This window comes from Drosophila bipectinata, chromosome 4 (genome assembly GCF_030179905.1).
Source record: "Drosophila bipectinata strain 14024-0381.07 chromosome 4, DbipHiC1v2, whole genome shotgun sequence".
NCBI lineage: Eukaryota > Metazoa > Arthropoda > Insecta > Diptera > Drosophilidae > Drosophila > Drosophila bipectinata.
This window is the reverse complement of record NC_091740.1, coordinates 11,436,156-11,456,335: the sequence shown is the minus strand read 5'-3', so window position 1 is coordinate 11,456,335 and position 20,180 is coordinate 11,436,156. Positions and strand designations below refer to the sequence as shown.

Sequence of the window (20,180 nt, the reverse complement as noted above, 5' to 3'; positions counted from 1 at the left end):
TAAACACTAAGAAAATAATAATAACAGTTAAAAACCAAAGTAAAAAAACACTCTATCATAATTCACCTTTCGGTCAATTCCCTCATTATTAAGGAAGTATTTAAGAAGCGTTTTGCGCAACAGAAGAAAATAAATGAATGCATAGAGTGTGTTAAAAACCATTCGAGACATTCGGCTGCATTCCTCATTCCAAAAGCACTCTTTTTACTTCCCACACCAACTCACTCTGTTTCAAAGCAAGAGAATGCCCATGAGTTACAATACTCTCTCACACTCTCACTCCCTCTCATTCAATTCGTTGTGTCTCTTGCACTCATTCATTCTATTCCATTCGGATGTATTCTATGGCTGAGGCAATAAGAATGTATTCCTGCAGACCTCTAGTACGGATATATGTAAGGGCATGTGGGCATATGTTGGCACAGTGGAGCTTTGATAAGTGGACTGTATAATTGGGGGAACAGAAAAGTTATGTGGTGTAAAAAATGACACTGATTGAGGAAGATAAAAACAAATATTACGACAGCGGCGGACTGTTCGGTGAATTTGGAAATTCCGGAACTAATTCACACCGGTGCACTATGGGCGATTTTTCATAATGGGCGGCATAAAGTCATAAAATTTATGGTGAAATATTAAGGAAATGTTTTTTTTATTAATAGTAAACAATTCTGTTAGCTGAAAAACAATTTTTTTTTTATCGGGTAGCAACTCTCTTTTTGTGGCAGCCCTTCAAAACCAGATGATCTGTTGATGCTCGAATTATATAAATTGGCACAAAAAATTTCATGCTGTTGAAAGTGCCTAAATTATTATTGGCTTCGTTTAAATTAATAAGTGTAATATGGATAGCAAAGCTCAACGTATTTAGAATCTTTTATTTACGATAAATGTGTATAAATGTTCGTGGTGTTTTTAATTTCCAGTGTTATTGTTGATTGTATTTTTAGCAAAAATCTAACAATTTTAATTGTGTTTCGTGGAGTATTTCTTGAAAAGTGCATATCAAAACATCCAACTAAAAATGGCAAGTTACTAACGAAAGTGTCTAGTTTATTGTAGTAATCATGTTTTTTGCTCTTTTTTGTTCCTTTAAAAGAAAAATGCACTTGAACATCCAACATCAGAGCTGAGTTCATACAATTTTTTTTAATGATGAAGACACCGAATCAGACAACGAAAGCGATGACAAACATGAGAATTCTTTTGTTTTAGATGAAGAAGATTATTAACTTTTTGTTTTTTTAAGTTTAGAATATTGTTAAAACATGGTAAAATATTATTTTTTCTATTTTTATGCTTTGCTAAAAAAATTTAAGTTTTTGTACAAGTGCCGGGGCTATAAAGGGGCGGAAAATAAAGGCATAGTCAAATTAAATAAAAAAAAAAAAATACGAAAACAAACTAAAATATTAGTAACCTTAAAAAAAAAATTAAGCTCCTAGCTCTATGTGTGGACTTTATGCCGCCAAAATCAACTAATCGCCCATAGTGCGGTGGCCAATATTAATTATGCCTTCTTTTTGTCACCACACAATTTCACTGTTCACTTGCGAATTTTTCGCGGATTAATTGCACCAAAAAAATATGTATGTGCGTATGTATGTATGCGGATGCACATATGCCTCGACCGTTGGCAAGCGAATGGATAACGGAGAGGCCGAAAACGGCGAGGAATATGGGCAGCACACAAAACGGAGACGGATAGAAAAATTTGCCGAATTTTAAGATTATTATAAATTATTAGAAAATCTCAACCTTCCGTTGTGTTGGAAAACTCGGACTTGGAGTTGACACGGAGGGAAAAACAATCTTACAGCAGTGTGAACGAAATTTAATGTTCGGATCACTGCTGAAGACCGGCAGAGAGATGGGGACGGAAAAATGTACTTATCTTTTGGCGGAACAATGCCGAGAACTGCTGGCAGAAGAAAATCCAGTAATTATCCGGCTCGAAGGACCAATGTTTTGTAGGGGGGCGTTGGTTCCGCAAAAGATTCCAGGAGTAGAAATGTTAAATAAAAAGTCGGGGGCGTCTTCCAGTGGATATAACGCGGTCAGCTTTATTGGGCTGCTTACATCGAATTAAAAAACTTAACTTAGAAGGAAAACAAGGCAAAAGTAATAGCAAAAAATACGATCGACGACGGCCGACAAAGGAGCGAGAGCGCAAAGAGGGGCGAGCGCGGATGCGCTCTTCAGCGCGGGTGCGCTCTTCAGTGCTGGTGCGCTCTTCAGCGCGGGTGCGCTCTTTAGTGCTGGTGCGCTCTTCAGCGCGGGTGCGCTCTTAAAGTTGCGGCACACCGGCCCCTCACGTAAACAATAGTAAATACCAAGAAAAATATATTAGAGACACGCCTTCTCGTGCTCGTGCTGATGTTCAAGATGATTTGTTCACCCAGTTTTTGGTCAGAGAACATCTACGTCCGAGAACACCAGCATTGTACAGCATTAGGAAAAAAAATGTTAAGCCCGTTTATCAGAATAAAACGTTCACATATTAGAACCACTTACAACTTTACAGCAACACAACTTTAACAAAACTAATATCGTCAGCACCGCAGCTTAATAAAAAAAAGCCGCCAAACCTTATTTTTTGCAGTCTTCAACAATTCGGGCAGCACTAACAAAGCTTTGCACATTTAAGGATGTAGTCTCATGTTCCGACCTAATTTTTAGAGATTATTTCAAAAAAATTTTTTTGGAATAAAAAATAATGCGATTGTGTTAATTTTCAAATATGTTTTTATAGGCATCATAAACTATTTGAAAATATTTTGTTTAATTTATTCTTGTGTAGTTTAATACACTTTATAGCATGTCAAAGTATGCATATAAAAAAAAGGTAGGTCCCTGGCGCAGGTGATTTCGACTGCTAGAGTCATTCGAACCAAAAAATTAGAATAGATTATTGTTTTGTAAGCTTATGGCTCTGTCCCGTACTAGAATGAAATATTTTCATTAATAAACAACAAAATAGTGAACTCACAAAACAAAAAATTAAAAAAATGTCTCTTAAATTAATGATAAAAAAAAAAACTAATCATTAAAAATAAATGATTCTAGTACGGGACAGAGGTGTTACTTTTTAGAACATATCCAAATTTCAGCTAGTTCGGTACCATAGAATTTTGTGAATAACCTGCGCCGCACACAAAATGTCGTTCCGAGAAAAAAGCGTTTAAAGTTTAGACGCTACCGAGTAACTCATACTATTCGGTGTAGGCACGCTCTCGATTATGGGCTGTATCTCTGTCATTATTTGATATTTTTATTTGAAACTTTAACAGTACATTCTTAATAAACAGTACTTTCGAAATATGTGAACAAAAAAAAAATCGATTTTTTCAACCTTACACATGAGACTACATCAGAGGTCGGCACGGCCCTATCTCGGGGGCATAGGAAATTTCTCTGCCCGAGCTCTGCCACACACACACAGTATAAATGTGTGAAACGTCATGCTCACAGCCTACATTCTGCTATTCGTTACTAACACTAATGCGGTAAAATCATATCAATGTATTGGGGTGCCGACCACTGGACTACATCCTTAAGAACAAAGTCATTCTATGACGTCACAATGCATTTCCGCACTATTACACTGTGGCAACCCTTTTCAGTTCTCGTTAGCACGACCAAACTTTATAACTCACGCGAGTATCGATATTACGGGAGTATATCTCCAACACACTCTCTCCTAACGACTTCGTCAGCTTCGTCCGCCGCCACTGCAGAGTCTTTGCCGCATACATCTCTCGATCATCTTTCTAGTTTTAAATATATGAACAATAACTATAAGAAACGCAAAACTCCTTACCTCAAACTTTCAGTCGATAGACCCGCTGCATCTGCCGTCTTGTTCGCGACCGTCACTCGCTTTCTAACTCTCTTGACTTGGTCTCGGTCGCCCCTCTAGAAAGGGCGGATGGATTGCGAGGGTATGCGATTAAAGACTGTTTCTTACACGTCCCCGCATTTGTGTGGGCTCCACTGCTTTATAGGGTCAGAGATTATTTTTTCAATGCATTACAAACATCTGAATAAAATTAACATACTTCCAAGGCTCCAACATAGTCTTTTTAAGCTGCCAAATTAAACTACATTTGTTTCTTTTATAAAAATGGGAGTTTTATTTTTTTTGCTTTTATTGTATGATAGAAAAATTTAATTTTACCAACGTCCTCGATTGTTTCCACCGGAATTACCCCTTCCTTTTCCTCGGCCATTCCCTCTGAACCCGCCATTTCCAAAGCTATTACGCCCACCGCGTCCACCTTTAAAAATATAAAAATAAATTTAAATAATGTTCTATGTTCTTTTGTGAAGAATTACCTGATGCCCCTCGAAACGAAAAGTTTTTTTGTCCAGAATTATTTGTTGCACGATTTAGAGATTTTTTCTTCTGTCCCTTTGGTGGCCGTGGGTTAGGTAAGAATCTAGCTATCGGTAAAAGCTTTCCAGGGTCGATAAACAAAGCTTGATTTAGTTTGAAACTGTTTGCAACAACATTCTCAGACAATTTTATGGAGACCGAATAATCGCGAACTGTACCAAAAATTTCATCAATTTTTCCAATTTGCTCCTTGTTTTCAAGGTAAATTGGAGCGTTAAAATATGGTACATCCTGAATTTCTACTTTGCATACTAAATCATTTTGGCAAGAGTAAATAAAGTTTCCAAGGGGAATTACTCTTTCAGGTGGACCTGCAACAAAAAAAAGTAATCATATAAAAAATAGAAGAATCTTAAAATTAAAAAAATAATAATAATTTTTTTTTACATAAAAAAAAATGAAAAATTCTAAAGAATATTTTTTATACCCTTGCAGAGGGTATTATAATTTTATCCAAAAGTATGCAACGCAGTGAAGGATACATCTCCGACCCTATAAAGTATATATATTCTTGATCAGGATCACCTCCTGAGTTGATATGAACATGTCCGTCTGTCTGTTTCTACGCAAACTAGTCTCTCATTTTTAAAGCTATCGACTTGAAACTTTGCATACAACTTTCTTTCCTTTGCACGCAGTATAAGTCGGAACGGCTGGGATCGGCCGACTACATCCTATAGCTGCCATATAACTAATTGATCGGAAATGGTAAAACTTTGGTGTTTTTAGAGTTAGAGAGTTCAAATTTTACACGAGAGCCATATAGAGAGTTCAAAATAATACGACATGCCAAATTTCATAAGGATCGGCCGACTATATCCAATAGCTGCCATATAACTGAACGATCGGAAGTGACCCAACTTTTGTGTTTTTGAAGGTGGGTCTTAGTACAGATTCTATTTTTAGTCAGTTTATCCATCCTACCAAATTTCATAAGGATTGGCCTTATATCCTATAGCTGCCATTTAACTAAACGATTGGAAATATTTTTTGGTAGAAATACCACCTTTGGTATTTTTGAAGATAGAAGCTTGGGACTTTTTTTTAGCTAATTGCCGAAGTTAGCGTTCCTTTCTTGTTTTAATCTAAACTTGTTACATCAATTCCAATTGCAATTTTTCAAATGCTTTCTCTCTCAATTATTGAGCGTGGTCGGAACAGACGATTGCGCTGCCGTCGCCGAATCACGTAAATAGGAATACGACGGTGGCTGAAACGTTATAACTTTTTTTTTTATAAATTCCGCATAATATGAAAGCAGTCAGTTGCGAATATTGCCAAACGGAGCAAGGTTGTCAGAGGAGGCTTTCGCTGAAAGAAGCAGATTGACGAATGTCAGAAGAAATTAATCAAGAAGACATCTTTTGACGTATCAAACCGTGTTGTCGTGGTGAGGAAGGATTATTGTTATCCGTTTTTGGGAGCTTATGTAGAGACTTCCCTACCTTGGAATCTACCTTGTGCCTAACCTTAATGGAATGGTTTAGGGTTTTACACAAATTCGCGATTCAAAAAAGGAGCATTTTTAAATTTTTTACGAAGAGAACTAAAACTGTTTTAAAAAAATTATTATACTTAAGTAGATGCTACTTTTAAGATGATAATAGCATTTCGATTATGTAAAAATCTATATATACGGAGGGCTGACAATAAAGTAAGGTCTCCAATTTTTTGTATAGAAAATTACATTTATTTACAAAAAGCGAGACATCGTTGGAAAGGCCAAGGTCTTGGCTACTTTTCTACATAATCGTCATTTTTTTCCAACACCTTGCGCATCCGCACGATGAACTTGTCTATGCCGGCAGAATACCACACTCCGTCCGCCTCGCGCAGCCAGGTGCTGACCTCTTTCTGAACCTCCGCGTCACTATCAAACTTCTTTCCTCCGAGATGTTTTTTCAGGGGGGGAACATGTGGTAGAATTGTCGCACGGGGGTTTTTGAACATTTCTGCCTCCACTGCTTGAACAATCGCATCCGAGACCGACGGTCGGCCACTTCTCTCCTCGTCGTGCACATTAGTGCGCCCGAAATTGAACTCGCGGCTCCACTTACGCACGTTTTTTATGTCCATACACTTTTCCCCGTAAACTTCAACTAGTTGACGATGGATTTCAATAGGTGTCACCTTTTTCGCACTCAAAAAACGTATTAAAGAACGCAATTCGCACTTGGACGCTGACGCGAGAGGTACCTCCATCGTTGACGGCTGCTCAGCCAAGACTGAGCGGGACGCCTCACACAGCAACAAAGTGCTAGTGGGGAACCAAGAAACACGGCGGTGTCGCCAGATTTCGCCTAGCGCGTGATCCGGCGAAGTTGCAGCGTTGGAGACCTTACTTTATTGTCAGCCCTCGTATAAAAATGAAACCAGTTTTCATTTTTTTTTTTTTTTTGTAGTTTTCTAATAGGTATTCTTTACAAGGTACTTACGGAAAAAAATATTAAGAAAAGCGTTCATAAGTTTCCGCGTTCTTAAGTTTTAAACCATAAAAACAGCTTTTTCTATTTCCTATACACAAGAAAATCAAACTGGCCTGGGGCTGGTTGTCAAATATTATGGTTGCGTCTAGAAATTGGTTGATATTAAGTGACAACACATTAAGTTCGTTTGTTTTAAAGACTAAAAAGTTTTTTGTTTGCTTATAGTGTTTGTTATTCACGGTAAGTTCACTTCACTTCATATCGATTTTTGGTAACTTTTGGTGGCTACACAGAAACCAATACAAGAAACCAACAATGCCAGCAACCAGACGTACAAACTTAAGCCGCAGAGCTCGAAATACGGCAAGTCAAAGATATATAAGAGCAAACTGATGAGCAACGCGAAGATCGAAATGAATTTCAACGGAATCGAAATCAACATAGAAATGTTGTGTTTAATCCCCACAGAGCTGCATTTAGTTATAGTGTGGCAATTGATTACAGTTCAGAGCAAATTGTGCTATTGGACTAATGAATTTTGTGTGTCCACATTGTAATACATTGAAATTCAAAACAGAAGCCCCTGGATTGTGTTGCGACAGCGGTTAAGTCAAATTGACGCCATTGGTACCACACCAGAGCCACTACATTCATTAGTTTCCGGAAATGGGCCAGATTCGAATCATTTTTTTTACCGATATGTCCAGCAATATAATAATTGCTTTTAAATGACGTCATTTGGCGCAACAAAAGTTATACAAAACAATTTTTTACCTACTTTCAAGGTAAGTATGAATGTACGAAGGGATGAATGTACGATGGCACACAAAAAATCTTTGGAGGCAAGATGGAAGATTTACGAAATAACAAAAACAGTTTGGTGGTGCAATGATACTATTGACAGGTTATTTTCGACAAATAGTTGCCAGTTGTTCCACGCTCAACGCCTGCTGATGAACCGAATGCATTTTTGAAGTTGAACATTTTATGGAAATACATTAAAATACTTAAATTAAGTATAAACATGAGAGACGAATTGAGGGAAGACCAGTCTGGAGAAGTATTTTCCAAACAACTGCTCGATATTGTTAATGGTATTATTATTGCTATTGCTATTATTATTGGTATTATTATTGATACATCATCTGGATACATTACTTTCCCTACCAATTTTTGTAACTTGTGAATCAAAGACCGAACTCATGGAGATGGTTTTCCCAAACATTGCTCAAAATTACGTAAATCACGTTTGGTTAAACAAACATGTTATATTGGCAGCAAAAAAGTTGATGTGCATAAAATGAATTTTCAGATTCAAGAGAAAATAGCTGGCGAATTGAAGAATTACAAATCAGTGATTCCATTACTAATGAAGATAAAGTTGTCAATTATTCAACAGAATTTTTAAATTTGCTGCAATTGCCCGGCTTACCACCTCATAATCTGCAACTGAAAATCGGATCAGTAATTATTATGTTCCGGAACATAAACCAGCCACGTCTGTGGCTGGCACCGCAATGTCACCCGGCTGGCGGTAAAGAAATTATTAAACAACGTTATCGAAGCCACAGTTTTGAAAGGGAAGTATAACGGCGAAATTTGTATACCCGTGCAGAGGGTATTATAGTTTTGTCCAAAAGTGTGCAACGCAGTGAAGGAGACATCTCCGACCCTATAAAGTATATATATTCTTGATTAGGATCACCTCCTGAGTTGATATGAGCATGTCCGTTTGTCCGTCTGTCTGTCCGTTTCTACGCGAACTAGTCTCTCAGTTTTGAAGCTATGGACTTGAAACTTTGCACACACCCTTCTTTCCTTCGCACGCAGTGCGAGCGACCGGGATTGGCCAATACTGCCAATACTGCACAGGCACATAAGCGGATAAACATATATACATACTTATTATATACCATCTGAAAGGTATTGATGTGTAGATCATATATATATATATATTGGATCTGGCTTCAACGGATCAAAAGATATATAGATTCAATCTTTATTTTTAATTTTTAAAATAAAAGTTATCGAATAATTTTTATTTTCCAATTTATATAATAAAAATTACAAAATAAAAGTTATTGCGTAATTTTTATATAAAAATTGATACTTAATAATTATTACTAATTTTTTACTATTAAAATTAATTTTAATTATTAAAAATAAATTTTTTTCATAAAAATTAAGAAATAACTTTTATTTTGTAATTTTTTGCTTTTTTAATTATAACCGTTACAGTCCGTCCCTGTTTAAAGCACAAAAAACGAAAATCTTATACGTTGAAAAAGTACATTTTTTGTTAAAAACGTCGCCATTTTTTTTAAATCAAAATTTTATAAAAAATCCCTCGTTCACGGACTAGACAATACAATATACTAACTAAACTTTTTTGAATTTTGGATTTCGGATGAACCGTTTTCGAGAAATCTTGTCCACCGCAAGACACCATCGAAAAAAGACGATCAGGGAATTCGCCTATAACATTTTTGTTATGTAATATTTTTTTATGAAAAAATTTAATTAAGTACCCAGAACCATGTACTAAACAACGTCGGTAAAACATTTTTCATAAATATTTTCTATGGTGTCAAAAAAAATCGATAAAAATCCATATTTTTGCGCGGTACAACTGTATATAACCCCTTAAGAGCGCGCGTGGTGCGGAGCTCAGGTTTACTTCAAAATGCAAAGTTGTTTAATGGCGATTTGTAAAAAAATGAGTAAAATTTGAACCCTATAAAATAAACAATATTATGAAAATATATATGTTGTTAAATCCTTGCATATATGGCAGCAATAAGATACAGTCGGCCGATCGGAATGAAATTTGTTAGGAATTAACTGGCAACAAACATAATCTGTACCAAGTTCCAGCTTTCTATCTTAAAAAACACGAAATTTGGGTCATTTCCGATCGTTCAGTTATATGGCAGCTAGAGGATATGAAATATGAAAATTTGGAAAGTTGGGTCAACTTAACAAAAATAGAATCTGTACGAAGTTGCAGTACGAAGTTTGTAACTTCAAAAATCTTCTCCAAACTTCTTTCTTCAATAACACCAAAGTTCGTATTTTTACCAAATACCATTTCCGATCGTTCATTTATACGGCAGGTTGGATTAACTGACCTAACATAGTTATGTACCAATCAGTTATATAGCAGCTCCGACTTATATACTGCGTACAAAGGAAAGAAGGGTGTGTGCAAAGTTTCAAGTCGATAGCTTTAAAACTGAGAGACTAGTTTGCTTAGAAACAGACAGACGGAGATGCTTATATTAACTCAGGAGGTGGTCCTGATCAAGAATATAAATAATTTATAGGTATTTTTTATTTTATTTATAGGTATAAATTATAATACCCTTTGCAAGGGTATAAAAAGAAAGAAAAGCTATGTAGCTTAATATGTACTTTAACTTATATACGTGCCAAGGAAAAAAGGGTGTGTGGAACATTTAAAGTCGATAGCTTTTTAAAAGAGTCAAGTTCGTGTAGAAACATGCTTACATATGTACATATTAATATTAAAAAAACACAAACAGGCGTTTTTCTTGCATGCAAAGTCAAAAATTATGATTTTTTTTCTATGTGTAAACAGTTTCTTGACATACTGTATGTACAAATATCAATCCACGAGGTGATCCCGATCAAGAATATATATATGAACATATGTGTATACATTATAGGGTCGTGTTTCTAAGACTGCTTTCAACATATTTGACAAAAATTATAATGTTCGCTGCTAGGGTGTAAAAAACTACAAGCCATGAAACACTTTGTGAACACTTATTCCTATTATATCCACTAAAGTTTAGTGACTAAACACATTGTTTTTACTTTATTGATACTTGTGTGTCATATACATATGTATGTGTGTACAATATGTCAATAGTTTGCAAAATAAAAATGGCACAAAAATGTATTTTAAAGTAAATATTTAATGGTTCCACATTGTTTTTGATCTCTTGTTATAGTTAATAGTTCTAAGAACATTACAAATAAAAAAAAACCAATTTTAAAAACTTAATTAACAAATTATAATTTTTTATTTTTCAAACAATTAATTGACATACTGTACATACATATATATGTACTTAAAAAATGTAAGATGAATGAACACTTAGAGCAATGAACACTTAGTTTAGAGCCATACTTTTTTATTTTTATAATTTTTCATATTTGAATTAAAATATTCAGACTTAAAAAAAGAGATCATTACCATTATCAAATCCATTACGACCGCCCCGAAATCCCTTGTTGAATCCACTGCTAGTAGACTTAAAATTGGATCCACTGTTGCCGCCGCGGAAACCCCTTCCGGCACCAACACGACCTCGAGCAAATCCCATTTTAATGTTCAATAACAACACGTGTAGGTGAGTAATAACAATCCTAACAGCGTGGCCGCATCGATGACGATAAGATTCTTACCAACAAAAAATACTATAAATACTGTTTTTCAAAAATACCATTTTAATGCCCGGTATAAGAACGTCGCTTAGCTAGCGACGAAATGGAATGGTGAAAGAGAATCATGGGTTTGTGCCAAAGATTTTTTTAAAGTTTTATTGTATTATTAAAGGTTGGTACTATGATCGAATAACATGGACGAATAAAATCGTTCATTCTTTATGGTGTGAACGAATTTTTTGAGTTCACTCTAATTTTTTTATTATGGTCTTAGTGTCAACCAGCCGAGTCAATCATCTTAACCTATAAACTTAAATTTTATATTAATCTAGCTGACCAGGCAAACGTTGTTTTGCCACATAATGACTTTATAATTTCTGTAAAGAATTTACTCAGTTCTAGACTTATGTATTATAAAGTCATCTGGAGCGCTGTGAACTATGAGGGAATATAAAAATAACAAAAGGCAAACATTATTTTTAAGTTATTATTTTATCGTCATTCAGCAAGTCAATCTCTTAGTGCTATAGCGTGAACAATATTTTTTTTTAGTCCATCTTTAGCTAACACAAACAAACTGGATGGTTTACCCACTAGAGAGCATGCCACGTAGAATTGTCCGTGTGAAAAAAATGGTCTTCCTAAATCTAAGCCACAAATAGACATCGTTTGACCTTGGGATTTGTTGAAAGTCTGTTAGGTGTCGATAGTGTCTGCAAATGATAGCTAGAGAAGGGGCACATCGGGGCGAATTGATTGGACCCGAGAAAGAAGAAGCCAGGGCGAACCAGCCGGGATCCAAGCGTTGTGACTGCAAGGAAAGCAGGGATCTAGGAGAAAATAAAAAAAAGGAAAAAGAACGGCAACAGTAGGAGGACACGTGGGAAAAATTCAATTTAAATTTCTAAAGAATTTTCTACGGAGCTCTGATGTAAGTACGAGAAAAAAAAAAAAGAAATCGAAGCCAAGATCATAACGATTCTTAAATCATAATTGTAGTTCTTCAGTACATTTCGAAGAAATAAGATTTGGAGCTCATCATCCAACTGGAGCCAACTTCCAACTTCCTGGGTGGCCCCAAGGTTTTTTTTTTGGGAATTTGAATTTTAAAAGTACCTGAAACCCTGTCTGTTGTTTTATAAATTTATTTATTTAAATTATCTATTCAACGATCTATAGATCAACTGAAAACATAAAAGAAAAAAAATGAAACAATAAATATTAAATTAAATTATCAATTAAAATGAATTGTGAGTGAGAACATACAAAAAGGGGGGAAATGAAAACGTGGAATTCAAGATGTGATAGTGCGGATCGGTAAAGGGGAGTATAAGGAAAGCCGGTGATGATCCCAAGGATCCAGGATTTGGACCAAGGAAGGGAAGCCTTCGTGGTGCCCAATACCGTAGTGTTCTCTTTTCCGCTGTGGGTTTTTTTTTTATTTTGGTGATTCGATAAATTATGTTACGTAGTCGTTTTTTATTTTGCTTGTTTGGAATCTATTTATTTATTATTTTTATACCCATACAGAGAGTATAATTTTGTACAAAAGTGTGCAACTCAGTGAAAGAGACATCTCCGACCCTATAAAGTTTATATATTCTTTATCAGGATCACTTCCTGAGTTGATATAAGCATGTCCGTCTGTCTGTTCCTACGCGAACTAGTCTCTCAGTCTTAAAGCTATCGACTTGAAACTTTGCACACACGTGCACAAGTCGGAGCGACCGGGATCGGCCGACTATATCCTATAGCTGCCATATAACTGATTGATCGGAAATGGTATAACTTCGGTGTTTTTAGAGTTACAGAGTGAGAGATGTTTAACATGAGAGATATACGTATACATATACGTGTACTAAGCTGAAACTTAGTACAGATTAAATTTTTGGTCAGTTAATCCAACCTACTAAATTTTATAGGGATCGGCCGACTATATCCTATAGCTGCCATATAACTGAACGATCGGTTATGGTTTTTGGTAAAAATACCTACTTTTGTATTTTTGAAGATAGAAGCTTGATACTTTGTTTGAGCTTTATTTTTTATAAATTGGTTATATTATAATATTCTCATAAGGATCGGACAACTATATCCGATGTTTGCGATATATATCCGGTTTTAACTGCAAGGGTATATACACTTCGGCTCCGCCCGAAGTTAGCTTTCCTTTCTGGTTTTTTTTTTAATTAGTTTATGGTTAATTATTTATTCACCTTATCTATTTTTTTTTTTGTAAGGCTGTCTTTCGTGTTCTTCCGGGTGTTCCCATCCCTGCAGATAAGATTCAGGGATAAATGAATGTTTTTTTTTTATAGAATTAAATAAAAGTACATCGGGCGAAAAACCCGGCAAGAACAGAATGTGTTTGGACTCACGGAAGCTAAATGCATTGACGGTGAAGGATGCCTACCCGTTGCAGAATATAGATTCCATTCTCAGCCGGGTCGATGACACTATTTTCATCAGCAGCATCGACCTGAAATATGCGTTTTGGCAAGTAGAGCTGGATGAAAAGAGTCGTCCGTATACGGCTTTCACTATACCTGGTAGGCCGCTATATCAGTTCCGGGGGATGCCTTTTGGGTTATTCAATGCGGCGCAAAAACGATGCAGGTTGATGGATAGAGTCATCCCACAGAGACTCAGAGACCGAGTGTTCGTATACCTGGATGACCTGTTAATGATCTCGAAAGCCTTTGAGGAGCATTGTGAGTTGCTAGCAGAAGTGGGAAGATGCTTACGGAGGGCGAATTTGGCCATCGGGTTGCAGAAGTCAAAGTTCTGCTTTAAATACTTGCGGTATTTAGGGTATGTTCTAGGAGATGGCGCTCTGAAAACAGATCTACGGAAAATCGCAGCCATTAAAGAAATTGAAGCCCCAAAAAACGTCCGACAGTTGCGCAGTTTCCTTGGCACCGCGAATTGGTACAGAAGGTTCATATAAAATTTTTCCGAGATAAGCGCTCCTTTAACCGATTGCCTGATAAGAGGAAAAGGGCTACAGTGGACATCCGAAGCGCAGGTAGCGTTCTAGAGGCTGAAGCAAGCACTGAGCTGTGCGCCGGTTTTAACCCACCCGGACTTCCGGAAACACTTCTGGATTCAGTGTGATGCCAGTCATGTAGGAATCGGCATGGTCTTGTTCCAGAAGGACGACAAGAAAGCGGAACGGCCGATCGCTTTCTTTTCGGCAAAGCTGAGGGGCGCACAGCTGAATTACAGTGTAACCGAGAAGGAGTGTCTGGCTGCAGTCAAAGCTGTTGAAAAGTTCCGTCCATACATAGAGATGATGCCGTTCACCATCTTGACGGCTCACGCGAGCCTTAAGTGGCTGATGTCTTTTAAAAATCTGGAAGGGAGACTGGCCAGATGGTTTCAAGCGCTACAGCCTTACCAATTTAACATTGAGCATCGAAAAGGAAAGGACAATGTGGTGGCTGATACTCTCTTACGCCCCAACGATAAAGAAGAGCTGAGCCTGTTAAACATGGAGACGACGGCATTCGCAAGTGAGTACCTGGAAAGAATGAAACTAGTTAAAGAGCAAGGAGATCGATTCCCAGACTTACGGGTGGAAGAAGGCTTACTCTTTAAGAAGACTCGTTTTTGCCGGGAGGACAGCGAGGATTTCGACTGGATATTGTGGATCCCCGAAGAACTAACAAATACAATAGTGCAGCAAGCCCATGAAGGGGAGATGGCACTTCATGGAGGAATCCGGTACACATTAGCGAGGCTACAGCGAATGTACTATTGGCCGAACATGGTGGTACAGGTGAAAGAATGGGTTACTTCCTGCATCAGCTGTAAAGAAAATCAGCACACAAGGCACACTACGAGACCTCCGATGGGAAAAGAAGTTTTCAGACAGACAGACCGTTGCAGAAGTTGTAATTCGATTTCCTCGGAAAATACCCCCGATCCAGGCGCGGCAACACCATGCTGTTAAAGCTATGTCCAAAGCAACGTCGGTGGCGGTGGCCGGATTCCGAAGAGAACATATTTTCACGCCATTTGGAGTGCCGCAAATTATACATATAGACAATATAGGGAATTTGTCTCTATGAAGAGGCAGCGCGGAGGTACAACTTAAAATCCAGGGAAGTGAAGTTGTTACCGCCGTCATAGAATTAAGTTTATATTTGAAAAATGAAATCGTTAATATTAGTGTTGAATAATGTTTAGATTAAGTTCTGAAAAACGCTAGACGTAAGCTTATCGATATACAGAAAAATGGCGGAAGGACGAGGCGTTTGCGATCGCTAGGTGAAGCTAACGAGACGAGGGAAAACGACGAAGTTTTTTAGCTCGCGCGCCCAGCATTTGATTTGATTTAAATAAAGGAAAGAACAACCAAATCGATGTTTGCTTAAAGAATCGTGCACCAACCTCGCCCCGACCTCAACATTTCTAAAAAACTTCCTCCAAAACTTCGTTACCTGCGGATTAAGGCAGAAAAAACAGCGTCGCGTCGCTAGCAGACAACAGCTAGACCGACAGGAGGCGACAAATTTTGGAAGGAACGAAAGGGAAGGCGTCGCGTCCCTAGCAGCCAAGGCTAGGTCGAGTTGAGCACGCCATTCTTGGGGAAAACCAGAACTCTTGCGGATAAAGGCAGAGGTAAGGCGTCGCGTCCCTAGCAGCCACAGGCTAGGTCGAGTAAGCACGCAACCAAGAGGAAGAAAAGCAGACGCCATATTGCAAGCACGCCGGACGACGCGAAGCATGAACGTTGAAGTGTGCAGAATTTGCGAGAACAAAAACGAAACAGCGTCAGAAAATTTGGTACAGTGCGACGTTTGCGGAAGGTGGTACCATTTCGAGTGTGCCGGCGTAGAGGACGACATTGAGAGCAAGGATTGGAGTTGCGATTACTGTCTTGCGGGTTGCAGCCACATAGCACCGTTCAGCGGTATGCAAAGATCACCAGTACAGTCTCAAACACGTGAAGACGCAATGGATACCCCAGAACCGCACAGCAAAGCGCTAGCCGTCGATACGCTAATCGATGCTGCCGGCAACGAAGAGAACATGAATGTTCGGGAAGGCAATCCGGACACGAACAAGAACCAACTCTTGTTAGATATGCTCGAGGAGAAAAGAAAGTCTGAGGCAAAGTTCATAGAAGAAAAGTACAAAATTCTCATGCAGATGAACCCCGCTGACGTAGCGGTAGCTGGGATGTTTCGAGCCACAGGTTCATCTACAAGTACTCAAATAGCGGCCCGGCAAGCTATACCCAAGGACCTTCCAACATTCAGCGGGGACCCTGAGGACTGGCCGTTATTTATCAGCACATTTAAACACAGTACGACAGCAGCGGGATATACGAATGTGGAAAACATGCTACGTCTGCAAAAGTCGCTTAAAGGGAAAGCTCGTGACTTGGTTAGAGATAAACTCCTACTTCCTAACCTAGTCCCAGAAGTCATCAGTACTTTGAAGATGTTCTTCGGCAGACCAGAGCACATCCTAGAAAGAATGGTGGAAAGGGTGCGAAGACTGGCACCACCCAAAGACAGATTGGAGGCGTTAATAGAGTACGCGCTGGCAGTGCGAAACGTCTGTGCCACTATGGAGGCGTGCGATCTGAAGGCGCATCTCAACAATCCAATGTTGGTCAAGGAGCTGGTAGATAAGCTTCCTAACCAACACAAGCTAAACTGGGCAATGCAACCCCGCGACGATAGAGTGGCCGCAGTTAAGGCATTCAGTGATTGGCTCTATAAAATCGCAGAAGCAGCGTCGTTAGTGGTGGCGCCATCGTTTTATAAAACTGGCGCAGTTAATTCCCACAACAGTCGCTGCCCGGACAAGGGAGAGGCAGATGAGACTGGACCAGCACGAGGACAAACACGATCGAACGCGATCCATACGGAAGCAGCTCAGCAGCAAGTTCAACAGAGGTGCGTAGCTTGCGGCGACCCGAGTCACAACCCAGCACAATGTCAGGTATTCTCGAACCTTGACGCGGAGCACAGGTGGCAGGTAATCAGAGCGGGTAAAGCCTGTTTCTGCTGCCTCAAGGTACACCGGAACAGATGCCGAGCCGGGAACTGCGGAATTAATGGCTGTACAAGGAGACACCATGAGTTGCTTCATACAGAATATGTTTCCAACACAATCGGTCAAGACAGACCACAGAGTCACGTGAGTACGCATCGAGACGACAATCACGGAAGTCAGTTCTTTCGCATCATTCCAGTCAAGCTGCACTACGGCAGCAGGCAGACCGAGATCTACGCCTTCCTAGATGAAGGATCATCCGTGACCTTAGCAGATGCATCAGTATTCCAAAGACTGGGAATACAAGGCCAGGCAGCGCCAATGTGTTTGCAGTGGACCGCAGAGACGACTCGACTCGAGAGTGGATCCGTAAAGGCATCCGTCCAAATCTCGGAAATGAACTGCGATAAGGTTTACTGGTTGAACAACGTCCAGACCGTTCAGAACCTAGCACTACCGAGACAGACAGTCAACATGAAGGAGCTATGCGACAGATTCCAGCATTTGAAAGACTTGCCGCTACGGTCCTACTTTGCCCAGCCGACTTTGCTAATCGGAACCAACAACTGGAAGCTAGCAGTCCCTCGCAAGATCCGCGCAGGAAAATGGAACGAGCCGATAGCATCGAAGTGCATGCTAGGATGGAGCATCCAAGGATCGGCAAACCCACAACGATCCATTTTCATGCACCACTGCGACTGCGACTGGCAAGAACTCTATGATGACATCAAGGAACATTTCAACCTTGATGCACTCGTACCACGAAAGCTGTACTCAGCTGAAGATGAGCTGGCAGTGAAGATACTGGAAAACACGTGCCAAAAGAAGTCCGGAAAATATGAAGTTGGACTTCCGTGGCGCGGTGGTATCGACAAACTCTCTGAGAGCCGGAGCAACGCTCTAAAGCGGCTCTGATGCAAGTAGCATGAGGAAAAAGGTCTCTCAAGAACCAGATCTGTATGAAAAGATTGACGCCCAAATCAGGAACCTCCTAGACAAAGGATACGGGGTTAAGCTATCCGAGGATGAAACCAGCCGGGAGAACAGCCGTACATGGTATCTGCCAATATTCATAGCGCTGAATCCAAACAAGCCGAAAAAGATAAGGCTCGTATGGGATGCAGCCGCAAAGGCACACGGCTTCTTCTTCTTTCTTTTTGCACTCAGTATATAAGTCGGAACGGCCCGGATCGGCTGACTATATCCTATAGCTGCCATATAACTGATTGATCGGAAATGGTATAACTTCGGTGTTTTTAGAGTTAGAGAGTTTAAATTTGACACGAGAGCTATTTTTGGCAAATTATTACAACATGCCAAATTTCTTAAGGATCGGCCGACTATATCCTATAGCTGCCATATAACTGAACGATCGGAAATGACCCAACTTTCGTGTTTTTGAAGAAAGAAAGCTGGAACTTGGTACAGATTATATTTTTGGTCAGTTTATCCGACCTACTGAATTTCATAACGATCGGCCGACTATATCTTATAGCTGTCTTATAACTGAACGATCGGAAATGGTTTTTGGTAGAAATACCAACTTTGGTATGTTTGAAGATAGAAGTTTGGGACTTTTTTTAGATTTTGTATTGTAATAAATTAGATTATATATTCATATTCCCATAAGGAGCGGCCAACTATATCCGATGTTTGCGATATATATCCGGTTTTAACTGCAAGGGTATATACACTTCGGCTCCGCCCGCAGTTAGCTTTCCTTTCTTGTTTTAAAGTAAAGTACGTATCTGAATAGATCCCTTTGTGGTGTTTTGCGGTAAGTCCAGCGGCTCGAGGATGTTGGTCCACGTACGATAGATGTGATAAAAAAGGTGAGTTCCGTCCGAGAGATATTATTGACTGTGAACAAAAAAGGGATAAATGAATGTTTTTTTTTTATAGAATTAAATAAAAGTACATCGGGCGAAAAACCCGGCAAGAACAGAATGTGTTTGGACTCACGGAAGCTAAATGCATTGACGGTGAAGGATGCCTACCCGTTGCAGAATATAGATTCCATTCTCAGCCGGGTCGATGACACTATTTTCATCAGCAGCATCGACCTGAAATATGCGTTTTGGCAAGTAGAACTGGATGAAAAGAGTCGTCCGTATACGGCTTTCACTATACCTGGTAGGCCGCTATATCAGTTCCGGGGGATGCCTTTTGGGTTATTCAATGCGGCGCAAAAACGATGCAGGTTGATGGATAGAGTCATCCCACAGAGACTCAGAGACCGAGTGTTCGTATACCTGGATGACCTGTTAATGATCTCGAAAGCCTTTGAGGAGCATTGTGAGTTGCTAGCAGAAGTGGGAAGATGCTTACGGAGGGCGAATTTGGCCATCGGGTTGCAGAAGTCAAAGTTCTGCTTTAAATACTTGCGGTATTTAGGGTATGTTCTAGGAGATGGCGCTCTGAAAACAGATCTACGGAAAATCGCAGCCATTAAAGAAATTGAAGCCCCAAAAAACGTCCGACAGTTGCGCAGTTTCCTTGGCACCGCGAATTGGTACAGAAGGTTCATATAAAATTTTTCCGAGATAAGCGCTCCTTTAACCGATTGCCTGATAAGAGGAAAAGGGCTACAGTGGACATCCGAAGCGCAGGTAGCGTTCTAGAGGCTGAAGCAAGCACTGAGCTGTGCGCCGGTTTTAACCCACCCGGACTTCCGGAAACACTTCTGGATTCAGTGTGATGCCAGTCATGTAGGAATCGGCATGGTCTTGTTCCAGAAGGACGACAAGAAAGCGGAACGGCCGATCGCTTTCTTTTCGGCAAAGCTGAGGGGCGCACAGCTGAATTACAGTGTAACCGAGAAGGAGTGTCTGGCTGCAGTCAAAGCTGTTGAAAAGTTCCGTCCATACATAGAGATGATGCCGTTCACCATCTTGACGGCTCACGCGAGCCTTAAGTGGCTGATGTCTTTTAAAAATCTG

At 39.4% G+C, this 20,180-nt stretch overlaps 1 protein-coding gene across 1 annotated transcript; it reads left to right on the top strand.

Annotated features, from left to right (window-relative positions):
• The first annotated feature begins 15,960 nt into the window (after positions 1 to 15,960).
• On the top strand, positions 15,961 to 18,156 carry LOC138926910 (uncharacterized). Its single transcript, XM_070282520.1, has one exon. It carries the CDS (start codon positions 15,961 to 15,963, stop codon positions 18,154 to 18,156), a length of 2,196 nt encoding a protein of 731 aa, XP_070138621.1.
• The last annotated feature ends 2,024 nt before the right edge of the window (positions 18,157 to 20,180 follow it).

Bases quoted from the DNA above. Each gene is read 5' to 3' on its own strand.
- LOC138926910 (XM_070282520.1), top strand. From the start codon at position 15,961: ATGAACGTTGAAGTGTGCAGAATTTGCGAGAACAAAAACGAAACAGCG.